The sequence below is a fragment of the Symphalangus syndactylus genome, chromosome 3 (genome assembly GCF_028878055.3).
Source record: "Symphalangus syndactylus isolate Jambi chromosome 3, NHGRI_mSymSyn1-v2.1_pri, whole genome shotgun sequence".
Taxonomy (NCBI): domain Eukaryota; kingdom Metazoa; phylum Chordata; class Mammalia; order Primates; family Hylobatidae; genus Symphalangus; species Symphalangus syndactylus.
Window position 1 is genome coordinate 22,281,398 of NC_072425.2, and position 16,593 is coordinate 22,297,990.

At 37.1% G+C, this 16,593-nt stretch overlaps 1 protein-coding gene across 1 annotated transcript; it reads left to right on the top strand.

Annotated features, from left to right (window-relative positions):
* The first annotated feature begins 854 nt into the window (after positions 1-854).
* On the top strand, positions 855-16,259 carry OR1L8 (olfactory receptor family 1 subfamily L member 8). Its single transcript, XM_055269925.1, has 5 exons — positions 855-913; positions 5,690-5,811; positions 7,231-7,365; positions 11,188-11,316; positions 14,692-16,259. The coding sequence occupies exon 5, from the start codon at positions 14,899-14,901 to the stop codon at positions 15,826-15,828; it is 930 nt and encodes a 309-aa protein (XP_055125900.1). The 5' UTR covers positions 855-913; positions 5,690-5,811; positions 7,231-7,365; positions 11,188-11,316; positions 14,692-14,898; the 3' UTR covers positions 15,829-16,259.
* Positions 16,260-16,593: the final 334 nt, after the last annotated feature.

The following is a 16,593-nucleotide window of genomic DNA, read 5'->3' on the forward strand; positions in this document are numbered from 1 at the left end:
AAAATGATCATATGATTTTTTGCATTTTTATTCTTAATATGGTGTATTACATTGATTGATTTCTGTAATTTATGAATATATATTTTACTACCTAGTTTATTATAAATACATTTACATAGCTGATTTAAAGTCTTTGTTTAGTAATTCCAACATCTGGACTTCCTCAGAAACAGTTTCTATCTTTCTGGCTACATTTGCCAGGTATTTTTTTTTTTTTTTTAACTAGTTATCAGGTCTCACTTTGTGGCCCAGGTTGGTCTCAAACGACAGGGCTCAAGTGAACCTCCCACCTCAGCCTCCTAGAGTGCTGGATTACATGCCAGTTCTTGTTGTTTTTTTTAGGAACAGATTTTCTGAAGTCCTTACACTTCATTCTGAAAATTCTATCTCCCCACGCTGCCTTTTTCAATATCTAAAATCACTTGTTTTGTACATTTTGTCTAGCTTTCCTGATGTTTATTTATTTATTTACTAACTAATGTTCCCACTTTATTCCTAGTTCCTTACTTTTTCTTTTTTCCTTTTTTTAACGCAGAGTCTTGCTCTTGTCACCCAGGCTGGAGTGCAATGGCATGATCTCTGCTCACTGCAATCTCCATCTCCCAGGTTCAAGTGATTCTCCTGCCTCAGCCTCCCAAGTAGCTGAGATTACAAGTGCACACCACCATGGCCGGCTAATTTTTTGTATTTTTAGTAGAGATGGGGTTTCACCATGTTGGCTAGGCTGGTCTCAAACTCGTGACCTCAGGTGATCCACCAGCCTCGGCCTCCCAAAATTCTGGGATTACAGGTGTGAGCCACTGCGCTCAGCCTATTTCCTTACTTTTAAAATCTAATATGCTTTTTTTGTGTTCCAGGATCCCATCGAGGATATTATATTCAGTCATCCTGTCTCCTTCGGCTTCTCTTGACTGTGACAGTTTCTCATATTTTACTTTTTTTTTTTTTTTTGATGACCCTGACAGTTTTAAGGAATACTGGTGAAGTATTTTATAGAATGTCTCTCAGTTGGGATTTGCCTGATTCTTTTGCAAAATCAGACTAGAGTGAATAGGGGCGTATCCATTTATTGTTTACTGCATGTTGTCTCAGATGGAAGTTTCCCTGAACATTGGTCTTTTGCCTCTTTTGGAAAGTATTTATAAATTTACACATCAAAACATATTGCTATTCCTGTTTATTGAGTCTCTTATGTTAAAATAATATAATAATATAAAAGAATAAGGAAATGGGATTATTTTATTTCTCTCTCTGCTATAATCTATATGATTTAGCTCTATTTTTGTTTAATGAATTCTCTTTTGAGCTGTGTCTAAATTGCTGTTGAGCTGCTTTTAGTTTTCATTTTAATTACATTTTATTTCTAGAGATTTTTATTTTGTTCTCATATATATGTACTCCTGATTATTTTTAGATTGTGGCTACTAAGTTAAGTCTCATTCTGTTGTTATTTCTGCTAACTCTTACTCATTATGTCTTTTTTTCCTTTAACTTAAACAAAATTTTTTTTTTTAAGAGACAGGGTCTCACTCTGTCAACCCAGCTGTAGTGCAATGGTATGTAGCTTACTGCAGGCTTGAACTCCTGGACTCAAGTGATCCTTCCATGTCAGCCTCCTGCATAGCTGGGACTACAGGTGTGTACCACTATGCCCGGCTAATTTTTTTTTGTATGTGTGTAGAGATAAGGTCTCACTATGTTGCCCATGCTGGCCTCAAACTCCCGAACTCAAGTGATCCTCCTGCCTAGGCTTCCCAGAGTGCTGGGATTATAAGCGTGAGCCACTGCACCGAGCCTTGTTTGTATTTTTTAAACTCATAAATTTTAGAACTTTAGAAAGTCTTTGAAGTCTTGGCTTACACCATTTTCCAGAAAGGATTTTTGTTTACTTTTACCTAATTCCAGTGTAAACCAAATTCTTCTTAGTTTATTATTTTTAAACCATGGATGCAGTTTGAGTGTATTCTCAGTCTTTCATTAGATGTTGATATTTCTCAGAAGTTTAAAAATATTTACTTGTCAAAAACGCAACACTTCTCAGAAGTTTTAAAAAATATGGTTAAGTCAAAAATGCAGAAAAAGAAATTCTCCCAAAATAAATTAGACTTAAAAAATTAATTCTTATACTATGAGCTTAGTCCTTCAGTCGTCCTAGCTTTAGGTAAAGGTCTCCGATACCAGGATCTCCTCCCCATGCTTTGACACTGTGCTTTGTCTCTTGTTTCTTGTGAAGCTTTAAAAAATAAAGTTCTGTCTTTATTTTATTTATTTATTCAGTTATTTATTTATTTTGAGATGGAGTCTCACTCTATTGCCCAGGCTGGAGTGCGGTGGCATGATCTCGGCTCACTGCAACGCCCACCTTTTGGGTTCAAGTGATTGATGTGCACCACCACATCCTGCTGATTTTTCTAGTTTTAGTAAAGACAGAGTTTCACCATGTTGGCCAGGCTGGTCTCAAACTCCTGATCTCAGGTGATCTACCCTCCTCAGCCTCCCAAAGTGCTGGGATTACAGACGTGAGCCACTGTGCCCGGCCTCTGTCTTTATTTTTAAAGAAGATTGGCACTCACTTACCTCTGTGAATTCACGTTTTCTTGGTATTTCTAGACTTCTAAATTTTATTTTTCTTACTAGGAAGTATATATATCTAGGAGTTTTGAAATGAAAATGTGTTCTATGCATTTAGTTTGCCTAATTGCTAGAAACAGGAGTCCTACAAAGATTTTTGAAAATTTTTTGGAAGTCTAGTTATAATGACCTACCTCTTTTTACTTAACTGTAATTGCTTTGACTGACGATCATAATATAATATTTGTCACTATTTTTTTTTTTTGAGACGGAGTCTTGCTCTGTTGCCAGGCTGGAGTGCAGTGGCGCCATCTTGGCTCACTGCAACCTCCGCCTCCTGGGTTCAAGAGATTCTTGTGCCTCAGCCTCCCGAGTAGCTGGATTACAGGTACATGTCACCATACCCAGCTAATTTTTGTATTTTTAGTAGAGACAGGGTTGCACTGTGTTGGCTAGGATGGTCTCGATCTCCTGACGTCGTGATTTGCCTACCTCAACCTCCCAAAGTGCTGGGATTACAGGTGTGAGCCACTGTGCTCAGCTTATATTTGTCACTATTATGAAATAAATATAAACCATTATATTTAATATTCAATCAAATTCTTTTTAGAGCCAGCCTTAGACACTGAGTATTGCTTAATATTATAAAAAAGGCCTATTGCTTATTCTAGGACTTTATTTTATTGCCGCTGTGCTGTGGTGTGTTCTTATTACTAAAAGAAAGCAAATTAGCATTATAGCAGTTACTTGGAACACTTTAGTAGTTTTATTGATCCACAGTGTAGTAGCTTCAGCTAGAACAACCCCAAAACAAAAAACAAATACAACACAAACAAACCCTGACACCAGCACAGTCTTATTACACTTTTAACTCCCTCATAATACAATACAACAACCATTCTTTTATTAATGGAGGATGGGGTAGGGAGTATGTTATCAGTAGACTTAGAAAAAATTAGCTTAGTCATTGAAACCTTTGCTCTTTTTCTAGGAATTCCTTTCTCATATTCTTGTGTTTTCTTGGCATTGTATGACGTTCAGCATCAGTCATATGCCCTGAAAAATGCGGACTGTACTATATATCTTAGCACTGGTGTTCCTCTGCTTTGACCATATGGAAACTTAAATTATTATGGATCAGACCTATCAACTAAGGGAAACAGAAAGGTTATTATTCAATGGTTTTATTCGTAAATGATCGCTGGCACTCGGCATTCATTCTGACCTCATTCTAGTGTGCCATCCTGTACATCAAAGGCTAGAAATAAAAAAAATATATTTCCCAGAATTCTTTAGAGTTCTCAATATGAATTAGTTGGGTGCACTTATATGAAATTTAGAATATTGAAATGACATGGAAGGTGTCCTATGTTTTTGCTTTTTCTACTGTCAGAAATATTCTTGGAACATTCTTTTTTTCTGCAGAGTTTCATTGTCCAGTTACTAGGTACATTATTGCTGACAGGCATTTGCTTTAGGAGCGGCAGCTGGAGTCCACTTTTTGTGACCAATTACCCAGCTAGTGAGAGACAGGAAGTAGTTTTGATGCTGATTCCTGATACTTGGGCTGCAGTTGCATCGATAAGCTCTTGAATTCAATAGTTTCAATGGCGACCTTCTGATTCCGCTCCTTCCTAATTGGGTAAGAGAAGTACTCTAGGTAGGTCAGATTATTATTGCGCTTAAGTTTTATTCCTAGAGATTCATCCTACAGCCTGTGATTCTATAACATTTCCAATGACTTTGTAAGCACTCAATTCCCTGGATTAACTTCATTTCTGCTTAAAACATCAATGACAATTTTTTCTTCCCTACACAAATCTTGACTAATACAATAGATAATAAAATGTAGGCTTAATCCTGAAATAATTATGACACCATACCCCTTATGCTCATGTATATAGATAGAAAACTCCTTCAGTCTCAAATGTAAACATCACAACTAATATCTAATAAAAAAGAAAGAATTCTGTTTTTGAAGTACTTAATTTTCTCCAAGAAGCCCTTAATTGTACCCTTTGTAACAGAATGTATAAGAATCTCATCCAGCAGCTATTAGTTGACAACCTGAAATTTTCTAGCTGCCTTTTGCTCTAGTACAAGGAAATGACTTCAATTCTCTCTTAAAGGAGAGAAAGAGCCACTTTATCTCCAAAGCAATCCCAGACAATTAAAGGATAGGTATTGCCTTAAAAAGTTAGTGCAAAATTTTTTAATGTATTCAATTTTTTAAATTCAATTACAATGTATTCAAATTTAAATATAATTCAATTAAAATGTATTCAAATTTATAATATTAAAATTATAATTTAAATTTATAATTATTAAATTATTCTGTATTCAAAATATGCTATCAAATAATTGGAAAGTCCACACAATAGTCCATTATATCAACATATTATAATTTAATTAACCAAGCCCCACTGACTAAAACTTGGATGATTTCTGTTTCTCTTAATTGTACTATCCTTGTACATATATTCTTGGCAGTATTTTTCTTTTTTATTTTTTAACGACTTTCTATTTTTTTTATTTCAGTAGGTTTTTGGGGAACAGATGGTGTTTGGTGACATGAATCAGTTCTGTAGTGGTAATTTCTGAGATTTTTTTAGAATTTTTTTTAATTTTAGGTTTTTGGGGAACAGGTGGTGTTTGGTTACATGTTTAAGTTCGTCAGTGGTGATTTCTGACATTTTGGTTCACCTGAGCAGTGTACACTGTACCCAGTGTGTAGTCTTTTATTTTTCACCTTCTCCTACCCTTTCCCCTGAGTCCCCAAAGTTCATTGTATCATTCTTATGCCTTTTGTTCTCATAGCTCAGCTCCTACTTATGAGTAAGAACATACGATGTTTGGTTTTCCATTCCTGAGTTACTTTACTTAGAAAAATTGTCTCCAATTCCATCCAGGTTGCTGTGAATGCCATTATTTTGTTCCTTTTTATGGCCAAATAGTATTCCATGGTATATATATATATCATGATTTCTTTATCCACTCATTGATTGAGGGGCACTTGGGCTGGTTCCATATTTTTGCAATTGTGAATTGTGGTGCTATAAACATGCATGTGCAAGTATCTTTTTTGTATAATGACGTCTTTTTTTTTTTTTTTTTTGAGATGGAGTCTTGCTCTGTCGCCCAGGCTGGAGTGCAGTGGCATGATCTCAACTCACTGCAATCTCCGCCTCCCAGGTTCAAGCTATTCTCCTGCCTCAGCCTCCCGAGTATCTGGGATTACAGGTGACTGCCACCACGACCAGCTAATTTTTGTATTTTTAGTAGACACAGGGTTTCACCATGTAGGCCAGGCTGGTCTCAAACTCCTGACCTCGTGATTCACCTGCCTCAGCCACCACACTCAGCCTCATATAATGACTTCCTTTCCTCTGAGTGGATATCCAGTAGTGGGATTGCTGGATCAAATGGTATATCTACTTGCTGGATCAAATGGTATATCTACTTTTAGTTCTTTAATGAATCTCCACACTGTTTTCCATAGTGGTTGTACTAATTGACATTCTCACCAGCAGTGTAAAAGTGTTTTCCTTTTCACCACATCCACACTTGGCAATATTTTTAGTATTTATATGATCAGATTCCTGAAAGTGAAAGACTAGGTCATAGACAATATAAATAATTAATTAACCACATATTGAATTTCTATGCCAAACACTATATTTGGTACTGATGATATGAAGGTGAGGGGGAACAAAAACAAGAATGTATATGGCTTAATGTAATTATGAACATTTTTCTTCAGATATGTTTGTACCACTTTCAACTGTTTCCTTTGGACTTGGATAATTTCTTAAAGTGAAAAATATTTAAATAAATACTGTCAAATTCTCTACAGAGTTATTGTGATACTTTACATTCCCACCTGCACTCTCAGTGTTAATACTAGGTATTATGGTTCTTTTCAATCTTTGATAGATAATATTATTGGTGAAAAAATTGTATCACTGTTATTTTATCATTTTATCCAGTATTTCATTATTGCTAGTTTCATTAATTACTTGTTCACATGCTTACTGAACCCTTGTATTCTTTTGTGAAATGCCTGTTCATGTCCATTGCACTTTTTTCTTATTGAGGTGTCTGGCTTCTTTTATAATTCTGTTTTTAAATTTAAACACAGACTATCACAACGGTTTTTGTATGTGGAGGTCATAGGTGTAAAACTGCTGAAAACTTTTGGCTAAGTAAAGTTATTGTAAGCCCTTAAATTTGAAGTCTGTCTACAATAATAGTATCAACCCAATTTGGAGACTTTTCTAAATTGCTTGACACTGTCTATGTCTATACGGGCTTATACCAAAAGACTAAATTTAGGGCACCAATGTATGAATAGATTAAATGCTTCTTTAGAGGTTAAAAAAAAAGACTAGGTCATAGAAACAAATATTTGTAATGTTTATAACACATGCTGTCAATTTATTTCCTAGAAGCATATGCCACTTCGTATTCACGCTACTAGCAGCAGTTGAAAGCATCTCCTTTTCCTGCCTCCACCCAGAATCAATTATTGTCATTTAAAAACCCAATTATACATCAGAGTTACTTCCAGTTTCTGGTCCAACATGTGTGGATCTTGGAGGTTGTTACTCCTTCTGTAAGAGTTAAAGGCCTAACAAACTGAAAAATCAACATTCTTTTTAGATCCATCAGAGAAGTGAGGTCACATGGCAACCCACTGCCCCCCAAATTGGAGAGACAGACAAGAAAAAACAAAGAATCACAGCTTACTGGAGCAGAAACCCACAAACAGAAGCCTCTGCAGGAATCAGTGCTAAGGTAGGAAAACCTGAACTGTAATTGATGAATTGCTGGAGGCTCAGTGTAGACAAGTCTGAGAGTTAAAATCTCTAGGGGGACCCAGTCATAGAAAGGCCCACACACTGTTGTGAGTTTTACCTCCCAGAGTTCTACCTGGTTCTCACAGTGAAGATATACAGTATTCATAAGGGCCAAGATATGGAAACAACCTAACTGCCCAACAATGAGTGAATATAAAGAAAATGTTGGCTGGGTGTGGTGGCTCATGCCTGTAATCCCAGCACTTTGGGAGGCCAAGGTGGGTGGATCATCTGAGGTCAGGAGTTCAAGACCAGCCTGGCCAACGTAGCGAAATCCCATCTCTACTAAAAAATACAAAAAAAAAAAGTTAGCTAGGCATGGTGGCTCACACCTGTAATCCCAGCTACTCTGGAGGCTGAGCCAGGAGAATCACTTGAACCCAGGAGATGGAGGTTGCAGTGGGTCGAGCTCATGCCACTGCACTCCAGTCTGGGTGACAGAGCAAGACTCTGTCTTAAAAAATAAAAAATAAGTAAAAAAGAAAAAGTTACATGTAGACATACATACATATATATGTATACACTTTCTGTACTCTTATAAGTCAATAGCAAACAAATGAATTATCTGTTCTTAAAAGGAGCAATGTATATTTATTCAGCCTTACAATATTATTAAGCCTTAAAAAAGAAGTAGATCTTTCCATTTGCCACAACACAGATATACCTGGAGGACATTATGGTAACTGAAATAAACCAGATACAGAAATAAAAATATTGCACTCTCTCAGGTATATGTGAAATAAAAAGAAAGAAATATACAGGGATAGAGAATGAAACAGTAGTTACTACAGGTAGGGGGAGGGATAAAATTGAGAGATGTAGATCAAAGGATATAGACATGAAGCATGAACAAGTTAGAGATCTAATGTACAACATGAGAACCAGTTAATAATATTGTATTGTATTAGGGATTTTTGTTAAATAAGTAGATTTTAGCTGCTCTTATCACAAAAAAGTAACTGTGAGATTGTAGATATGTTAATCTGCTTCATAATTATAACCATTTTACTCTCTATATGTATCTCATAGCATCATGCTGTAAACCTCAAATATAAGCAATAAAATTTACTTTTTAAAAATTGATAATCTTCTAACCATGCTGACTATGAAAACAAGACAGAGGACACAAATTATTAATGTCAGAAATAAATAAGGGAACATCACTACAGATCTCATGGACATTAAAAGAATAATAAAGAAATACTATGAACAACTCTGTACCCACAAATTTGATAACCTAAATGAATGGACAAATTCTTTGAAAGACACAGTACGTCAAAATGCACACAAAAAGAAATAGATGAAATTGATAGACCTGTGTCTATAAAAGAAATTGACTCAATAATTAATAAACTCCCAAAGCAGACAGCACCAGGCCCAGATGGGTTCACTGGTGAATTCTACTAAACATTTAAAGAAGAATTTATGTTAATTATCTATAATCTCTTCCAGACAATAGAAGCAGAGGAAATACTTTCTATTTCATTCTATGAAGCCAATAATATCCTAATACCAAAACCAGACATTATAAGAAAAGTATAAACCTGTATCTCTCATAAACATACATGTATAACTCTAAACAAAATGTTTGCAAATTGAATCCAACAATGTATAAAAAGATTTATACATCACAACCAAGTTTAATTTATCCTAGGTATGCAAGCCTGGTTCAACATTCCAAAATCAGTTATTGTAATGCATCACATCAATAAACTAACAAAGAAAAGCCACATGAATACATAAATAGATGCAGAAAAATCATTTGAGAAACTCCAACACCCATCTATGATTCTAAAAACTCTCAGTAAACTAGGAATAGAAGGAAAATTCCTCAACTTGATAAGAAAAAACTACCCCCAAAAAGATCCTACAACTAACATTATACATGATGGCGAGAAACTAGGAGCTTTCCCATTACATTCAGGAACAAGATAAGAATGCCCCCTCTCACCATGGCTTTTCAACATCATACTGGAAATCCTACCTAATGCAATAAGACAAGAATAGTAATAAAAGATATACAGATTTGAAGAAAAGAAATGAAACTATCTTTGTTCACAGATGATTTCATTGTCTATATAGAAAATACAAAAGAATTGACAAAAAAAATCCTGGAACTAATAAGCAATTACAGCAAGAGTGCAAAATGCAAGATTAATATACAAAAGCCAACTGTTCTCCTAAATATTAGCAACAAACAAGTGGAATTTGAAATTAAGAACACAATATCATTTACATTAGCACCCCCCAAAATAAAATGGTGGCATAAATCTAACAAAATAAGTACAATTTGAACACAAGGGTAACTACAAAACCATGATGAAAGATAAAAGAACTAAATAGTAATTCCATGTTCATGAATAAGAAGGCTCAATATTATCGAGGTCAATTCTTCTGAATTTGATGTATAAATTCCATGCAATACCGATCAAAATCCCAAGTTATTTTGCACATACCAGAAAACTAATTCTAAAGTTTATATGTAGAGGCAAAAGACCCAGAGTAGCCAAGTCAATATTAAAGGAGAAAAACAAACTGGAGGACTGACACTACCTGACTTCAAAGCTACAGTAATCAAGATAATATGTATTGGCAAAAGAATAGGCAAATAGATCAATGGTACAGAACAGAGAACCAAGAAATAGACCCACACAACTGATCTTTGACAAACAGCAAAGACATATAAAGGAGCAAAGATGATAGTTTTTTTCAACAAATGGTGCTAAATTATCTGGACGTCCACATACCAAAAAGAAAAATAAATTCACCCTTTATAAACATTAACTCAATGGATCATAGTCCTAAATGTAAGATGCAAAACTGTGAAACTCATAGAGGATAACATAAGAGAAAATCTAGATGATCTAGGGTTTAGAGGTGACTTTTTAGATACAACACCAAAGGCATGATTCATAAACGAGAATTCATAAGCCAGACTTCATTAAAATTAAACTTTTCTGTTATGCAAAAGTCACTGTCAAGAGAATAAAAAAATAAGGCACATACTGGGAGAAAATATTTGCGCAAAACATATCTGATAAAAGACTGTAATTCAAAATACACAAATAACTCTTAAAACTCAACAATAAGAAAATATACAACCCAATTAAAAATGGGCCAAAGGTCTTAACAGACACTCCGCAAAGAAGATACACAGATGGAAAACAGGTATTGGAAAAGATGCTCCATCTCATGTCATCGGGGAAATTCAAATTAAAACAACAATGACATACCACTGTATACCCATTAGAATGGCCAAACATAAACACTCCTAAACATAAAAACATTCATTCACGTAAATATTTATCCACTCTTGATAACCATTACTTGAGGAAAGAGAAGCATTCCCTTGGGATATTGCTCTGAGTTTAGCCCCAACATCTAAATGGGAAGCCTCAGGGGTCCCTGTCTCCTTGGAGTCAGCTCTGCTGTTATTTCCATTCTGCTTTCTTTGCTGAGGGAGATCACAGGACAAACTCCCCTGAGGGGTCAGCACACCACAGCTATACCAGCCTAACAAGGATCCCATAGGCCAGGAGGGCAGAACTCAAACCCATGGAAAGCTCATTGGGCTTCCACAATCAAAAGAGTCCTTGCCACTTGACTCAGGGCATCCCTGCCTTCCGAAATGTGCAGCTGAGAAAGGCAGCATTATGTTAGGAACCACAGATTAGGAAAGCAACAGGGAGTTAAGGTCAGAAAAGGGAAATGTGGTATTCCTTTAGAGTAACGTTTCAGTTCTTCCCTCCTTGCTAATCAGTCCAGAAGTTCAGAGGAGAGACATGAGGAAGCTGAGCTTTGGCTAAGAAGCAGAGTTGGAAATCACAGATGTGCAGAAGATCCACTTCTGGAGACACATCGAAGCAAAGAAAAACCCCTGGATACAGAGGTGAGCTTCAATGAGCTAACCACCTACTTAGCCAACCCAGTTTGGCACTTTCTCTTTCCTTTCTGATAGTTTCAAATATTTCATGAATTAAGAAGTCATAACCTCCATCTGACTCATTTAGACTCATTGAGCTTGACCTTGAGGCCCTCTATACCACAAGTTTTGAGAGAAGAAAAACCTTATCAGTAGAAAAAAAACAAACCCAAAACCAAAAAAACCAAAACTGATTGCATTCCCAGCCCCATACACTCACCCTGTGCTTTAGAACCATTCTCCCTGATTTTCATATCCTAAACCTTCCTTTTTCCTAGTGATAAGCATGGGTGATCCTCATGTCTACAGTCTGGAGCATCCAAACCCACTTAACCCAAATCTCCACTATTTTTTAAATTCTGTATTCCCAAGGCAGCCTTTTCATGAATGACTGCTTTTTGAATAATGATCTGTGTTTCACAAACTGCTTTTCAGACATGGTATCTCACTTGCTATTTGATATGGTTTGGATCTGTGACCCCACCCAAATCTCATGTGGGATTTTAATCTCCAGCGTTGAAGGTGGGCCCTAGTGGGAGGTGATCATGGTGATGGATCCTTCATGAATGGTTTAGCACTGTCACTGGTGCTATTATCATGATAGTGACTGAGTTTTCACAAGATCTGGTTGTTTAAAAAGTGTCTGGCACCTCCCCCCACCTCTGTCCCGTTCCTGCCAAGTAAGATGCCTGCTCCGGCTTTGCCTTCCACCATGAATACAAGTTTCCTGAGGCCTCCCCAGAATCAGAAACTGCAAGGCTTCCTGTACACTCCGCAGAACTGCGAGGCAATTGAACCTCTTCACTTTAAAAATGACCCAGTCTGGAGTATTTCTTTATAGCAGTGTAAGAACAGACTAATACACCTTTCATAAAACATCAGGAATCAGCCTATGAGCGGGTGATAGAGGACAAATCCAGCCTGCATCTTCTGCCTCAAGTCCAAGGCCCCGTCCACTGCACCACCACAACCCTACACACCAGACCCACCTCCACTATGCATGGTCAATTTTTTTTTTTTTTTTTTGAGATGGAGTCTTGCTGTCACCAGGCTGGAGTGCAGTGGTGCGAGATCAGCTCACTGCAACCTCTACCTCCCGGATTCAAGCGATTCTTCTGCCTCAGCCTCCCGAGTAGCTGGGACTACAGGTGCGCCTCACCATACCCAGCTAATTTTTTTTTTTTTTTTTGAGACACAGTCTGGATCTGTCGGCCAGGCTGGAGTGCAGTGGCAAAATCTCAGCTCACTGCAACCTCCATCTCCTGGGCTCAAGCAATTCTCCTGCATCAGCCTACCGAGTAGCTGGGATTACAGGTCCCCACCACCATGCCCAGCTAATTTTTGTATTTTTAGTAGAGACGGAGTTTCACCATGTTGGCCAGTATGCTCTTGATCTCCTGACCTTGTGATCTGCCTGCCTCAGCCTCCCAAAGTGCTGGGATTACAGGTGTGAGCCACCGGGCCTGGCATGCCTGGCCAATTTTACCCACCTGATTGTGGCCAGTCCCGCACGAGTGTTCAAGCTTTCAAATCCCACCATCTGTACCACACAGAAAGATTGGTCATCACCCTTACAGCTGCAAGAGTGGATTCTGAACATGCGACAAGAAAGTTGGTCAGTTGTGTATTTGTGTGGCAAGTGCGTAATTCTGTAGAAATTTGTCAGAGTGAGGAAAACATAGCACAATGCATGACTGTAAGATATGTATAGCTTTACCAAAACATGAAGAGGCTTAAGGTTCAAATTCTTACTACTGTTCACTTCCTTACTGATCTTGAACAGATCACTTCACCTCTGTAAGCCTCCTGTATGTAAAAATGGCAATAGTAATAACATATGCCTCTTAATTCCTTATTATGGAATTTAGTGAGATGCTTACCATGTACCTAATACTAATAAATTTTCAATAAATATTTGTTAATACTATTGACTTTAATTACTGATTCACTCAATATATCAGCAAATATTCCTTCTATAATCTTGCAATATTATGAAATTAATCTGAGCGACAGTGAGAGATATGATATTTTAAGCGTGTGTGATAATTAGTTTTGAGAACATGCAGGAATATCACATAAGGGATGATGACACTGAGGTGGCTGGGGAACAGCTCGTCCTGAATGTTTTTACAATACCCTTGTCCCATCTTTCAAATGCCTTATCTCAAATCCTCATGACAATATGGATATTTGTGTTTGATTTTATACGTGAAAAACCTGAGGTTTAAAGGCATTTAATAACTTACAACAAAAATGAAAGCATTTAATTTTTAATACATCAATATATAAATAGCCAACATTTAAAAATATGTGAAAATTCTGGTGTATTAAGGTCCATTCACAATGTGTAAAAGAATATACTGCTCTAAAGAAGTTGTTTTAAACATCTTGGTGTTGCAAATACGTTCATTGTAGAGATTTTATGGTAGCCAAAAATGTATAAATAACCAATATCTAAAAATGCTTGAAAATCTCTATGTACTATGCCTATTCACAAGGTATGAGTGAATATGCTTACACAAAAACTTTAATTACAAAAAATTGTGACAACATTTTGCTGATACAAAAATTCTCATTGCAGAGATTTTTTTTTATAGTAGCAAGAAATGGAGGCCACTTTGATATCCATTGGTAGGTAACTGGATCGGGATGAAAAATATATATACCAAAAAATTAACATGTTTCTCATAGATATTTTTAAATAAACATGTAAAAGATAAATTAAAAACAGATTTTACACATAACAATGGGTGCTTATTCTGTACAAATGTGACTTAGGACAGAGAATTAAAGAAGGGAAAAACAATTTACAAAAAAAGGGAGATGTGCAAACTAATGATGATAGCATGTCATGAGCTAGGGAGGATGCACCTTTCATTCTGTCAGCAGAGCAGAAAAAAATCACTCTATTGACTGGGTTCAACATTCATCTTAGATTTGCCCTGTTGGCTGTTGTGAAAAACCATTAATTTTTTCAAGACAATGCAAATATAAACTTCAGCGTGACACAACTGAGTATGCTTTGACAGGGAAAGAGGGTCATGAAACCTCTCCATCTAAAATACCCCCAGTCTGACTCCCCATCAACCTCCATCTTCTAATACTGTTTTATTTTGTTCACAAAATATATCCCTAACTGATGCTGTACTACATATTTTGTAGTATAATAATTTACCTTCCCAACTAGAAAGTAAGCTCCACATAAGCAGGAATCTGTCTGCTCTATTGCTATGTCCTAGGCAGGTGAACAGTGCTTTTCACAGAATAGGAAATACTGAGTCTGAATTAGAGAAGTCCACTTCTGAAAGTTTCTAAAGGAAAACTCTCCCTCTGTCCCTCCAGATTTCAATATAATGCCCTTATGGAGCCCATAGAGTTGGGAAGGGAGGACCCCATCAAGGACCATGAGGTTAACAAGCCATCCCACAATTAGCACAGTAGCTAATTGTGACCAGAAGAAACAAAGACTTGTAGGTTCTCATGATTGGTGTTATGAAATCAGAGCAAGTTAAGTAACAAAACTTCTTGTTTATAACTGAGTCCAAGTCAATGGAAAGAATCAACCACACCAGCAGTGTCTCTGAGTTTATCCTCCTGGGACTCTCCTCCCAGCCTGAGGACCAAAAGCCACTCTTTGTTCTCTTCCTCATCGTGTACCTGGTCACCATAACAGGGAACCTGCTCATCATCCTGGCCATTCGCTTCAACCCCCATCTTCAGACCCCTATGTATTTCTTCTTGAGTTTTCTGTCTCTTACTGATATTTGCTTTACAACAAGCGTTGTCCCCAAGATGCTGATGAACTTCCTGTCAGAAAAGAAGACCATCTCCTATGCTGGGTGTCTGACACAGATGTATTTTCTCTATGCCCTGGGCAACAGTGACAGCTGCCTTCTGGCAGTCATGGCCTTTGACCGCTATGTGGCCATCTGTGACCCCTTCCACTATGTCACCACCATGAGCCACCACCGCTGTGTCCTCCTGGTGGCCTTCTCCTGCTCATTTCCTCACCTCCACTCACTCCTGCACACACTTCTGCTGAATCGTCTCACCTTCTGTGACTCCAATGTTATCCACCACTTTCTCTGTGACCTCAGCCCTGTGCTGAAATTGTCCTGCTCTTCCATATTTGTCAATGAAATTGTGCAGATGACAGAAGCACCTATGGTTTTGGTGACTCCATTTCTATGCATTGCTTTCTCTTATATACGAATCCTCATTACGGTTCTCAAGATTCCCTCTACTTCTGGGAAACGCAAAGCCTTCTCCACCTGTGGTTCTCACCTCACCGTGGTGACACTCTTTTATGGAAGCATCTTCTATGTCTACTTACAGCCCCCATCCACCTACACTGTCAAGGACCACATGGCAACAATTGTCTACACAGTTTTGTCATCCACGCTCAATCCTTTTATCTATAGCCTGAGAAACAAAGACCTGAAACAGGGCCTGAGGAAGCTTATGAGCAAGAGATCTTAGGAAGCACCCTCTTGAAAAACTTGTAAGTGGAATCTGCTCAACTTGGACCTGTTTTCTACTGGTTTCTGGTGAACGGTCAAGCTGTTGGAAGCTAGCACTTCTGACCCTTGTGAGACAAGGCTATTGTGGGCACTTACATCCATTGATGATGACCCACCAATTCGGCCTGTATCTCTTAAATCACAATCGTTTCCTGTCTATGGCTTCTCTTTCTTGGAAAGATTTATTTTTTCCACTTTCTCATTTTCCAAAAATTGCTTTAATCTAATCCTTTCCGCACGAATATTTCCTAAACAAATGTCTCTCTTTTTATTAAGGCGGATGCTCCAAAATTCTTCACATTTCAGTATATTGCTGAAAAATGCGTAATTTGTAGCCATTGAATGTTTTTGCAAAAAAAATTGAAAAGAGAAAGAATGAAGGAAGAGGAGGATATATATTTTAGCTAATTTTCTCTTCTTGAGGATTTTTATAATTTTTTATTTTTCTCCTTCTAAAGATGTTTTATTGCTTAAATCTTAAGCTTTTACTTTTATCTATCCTTCCTTTATTATATTGCTGTAGTTTTATTTACTTTTAATTTCCTCTTATATTTTATCATACAATTTAAAAATGCTAATGGTCAGAAAGAACAAAAACCTCAAGTGGTAACATGGAAATTATCCATTTCACACAGGGGAGGTTGAAACGTTTCTTCTGGTTCACCTTCCCATAAACTATGTGTTTAAAATGTGTGATTTAATACTTCATCCAGAAACTTTCATT

Coding starts and splice junctions, on each gene's coding strand:
- OR1L8 (XM_055269925.1), top strand. CDS start 14,899: ATGGAAAGAATCAACCACACCAGCAGTGTCTCTGAGTTTATCCTCCTG.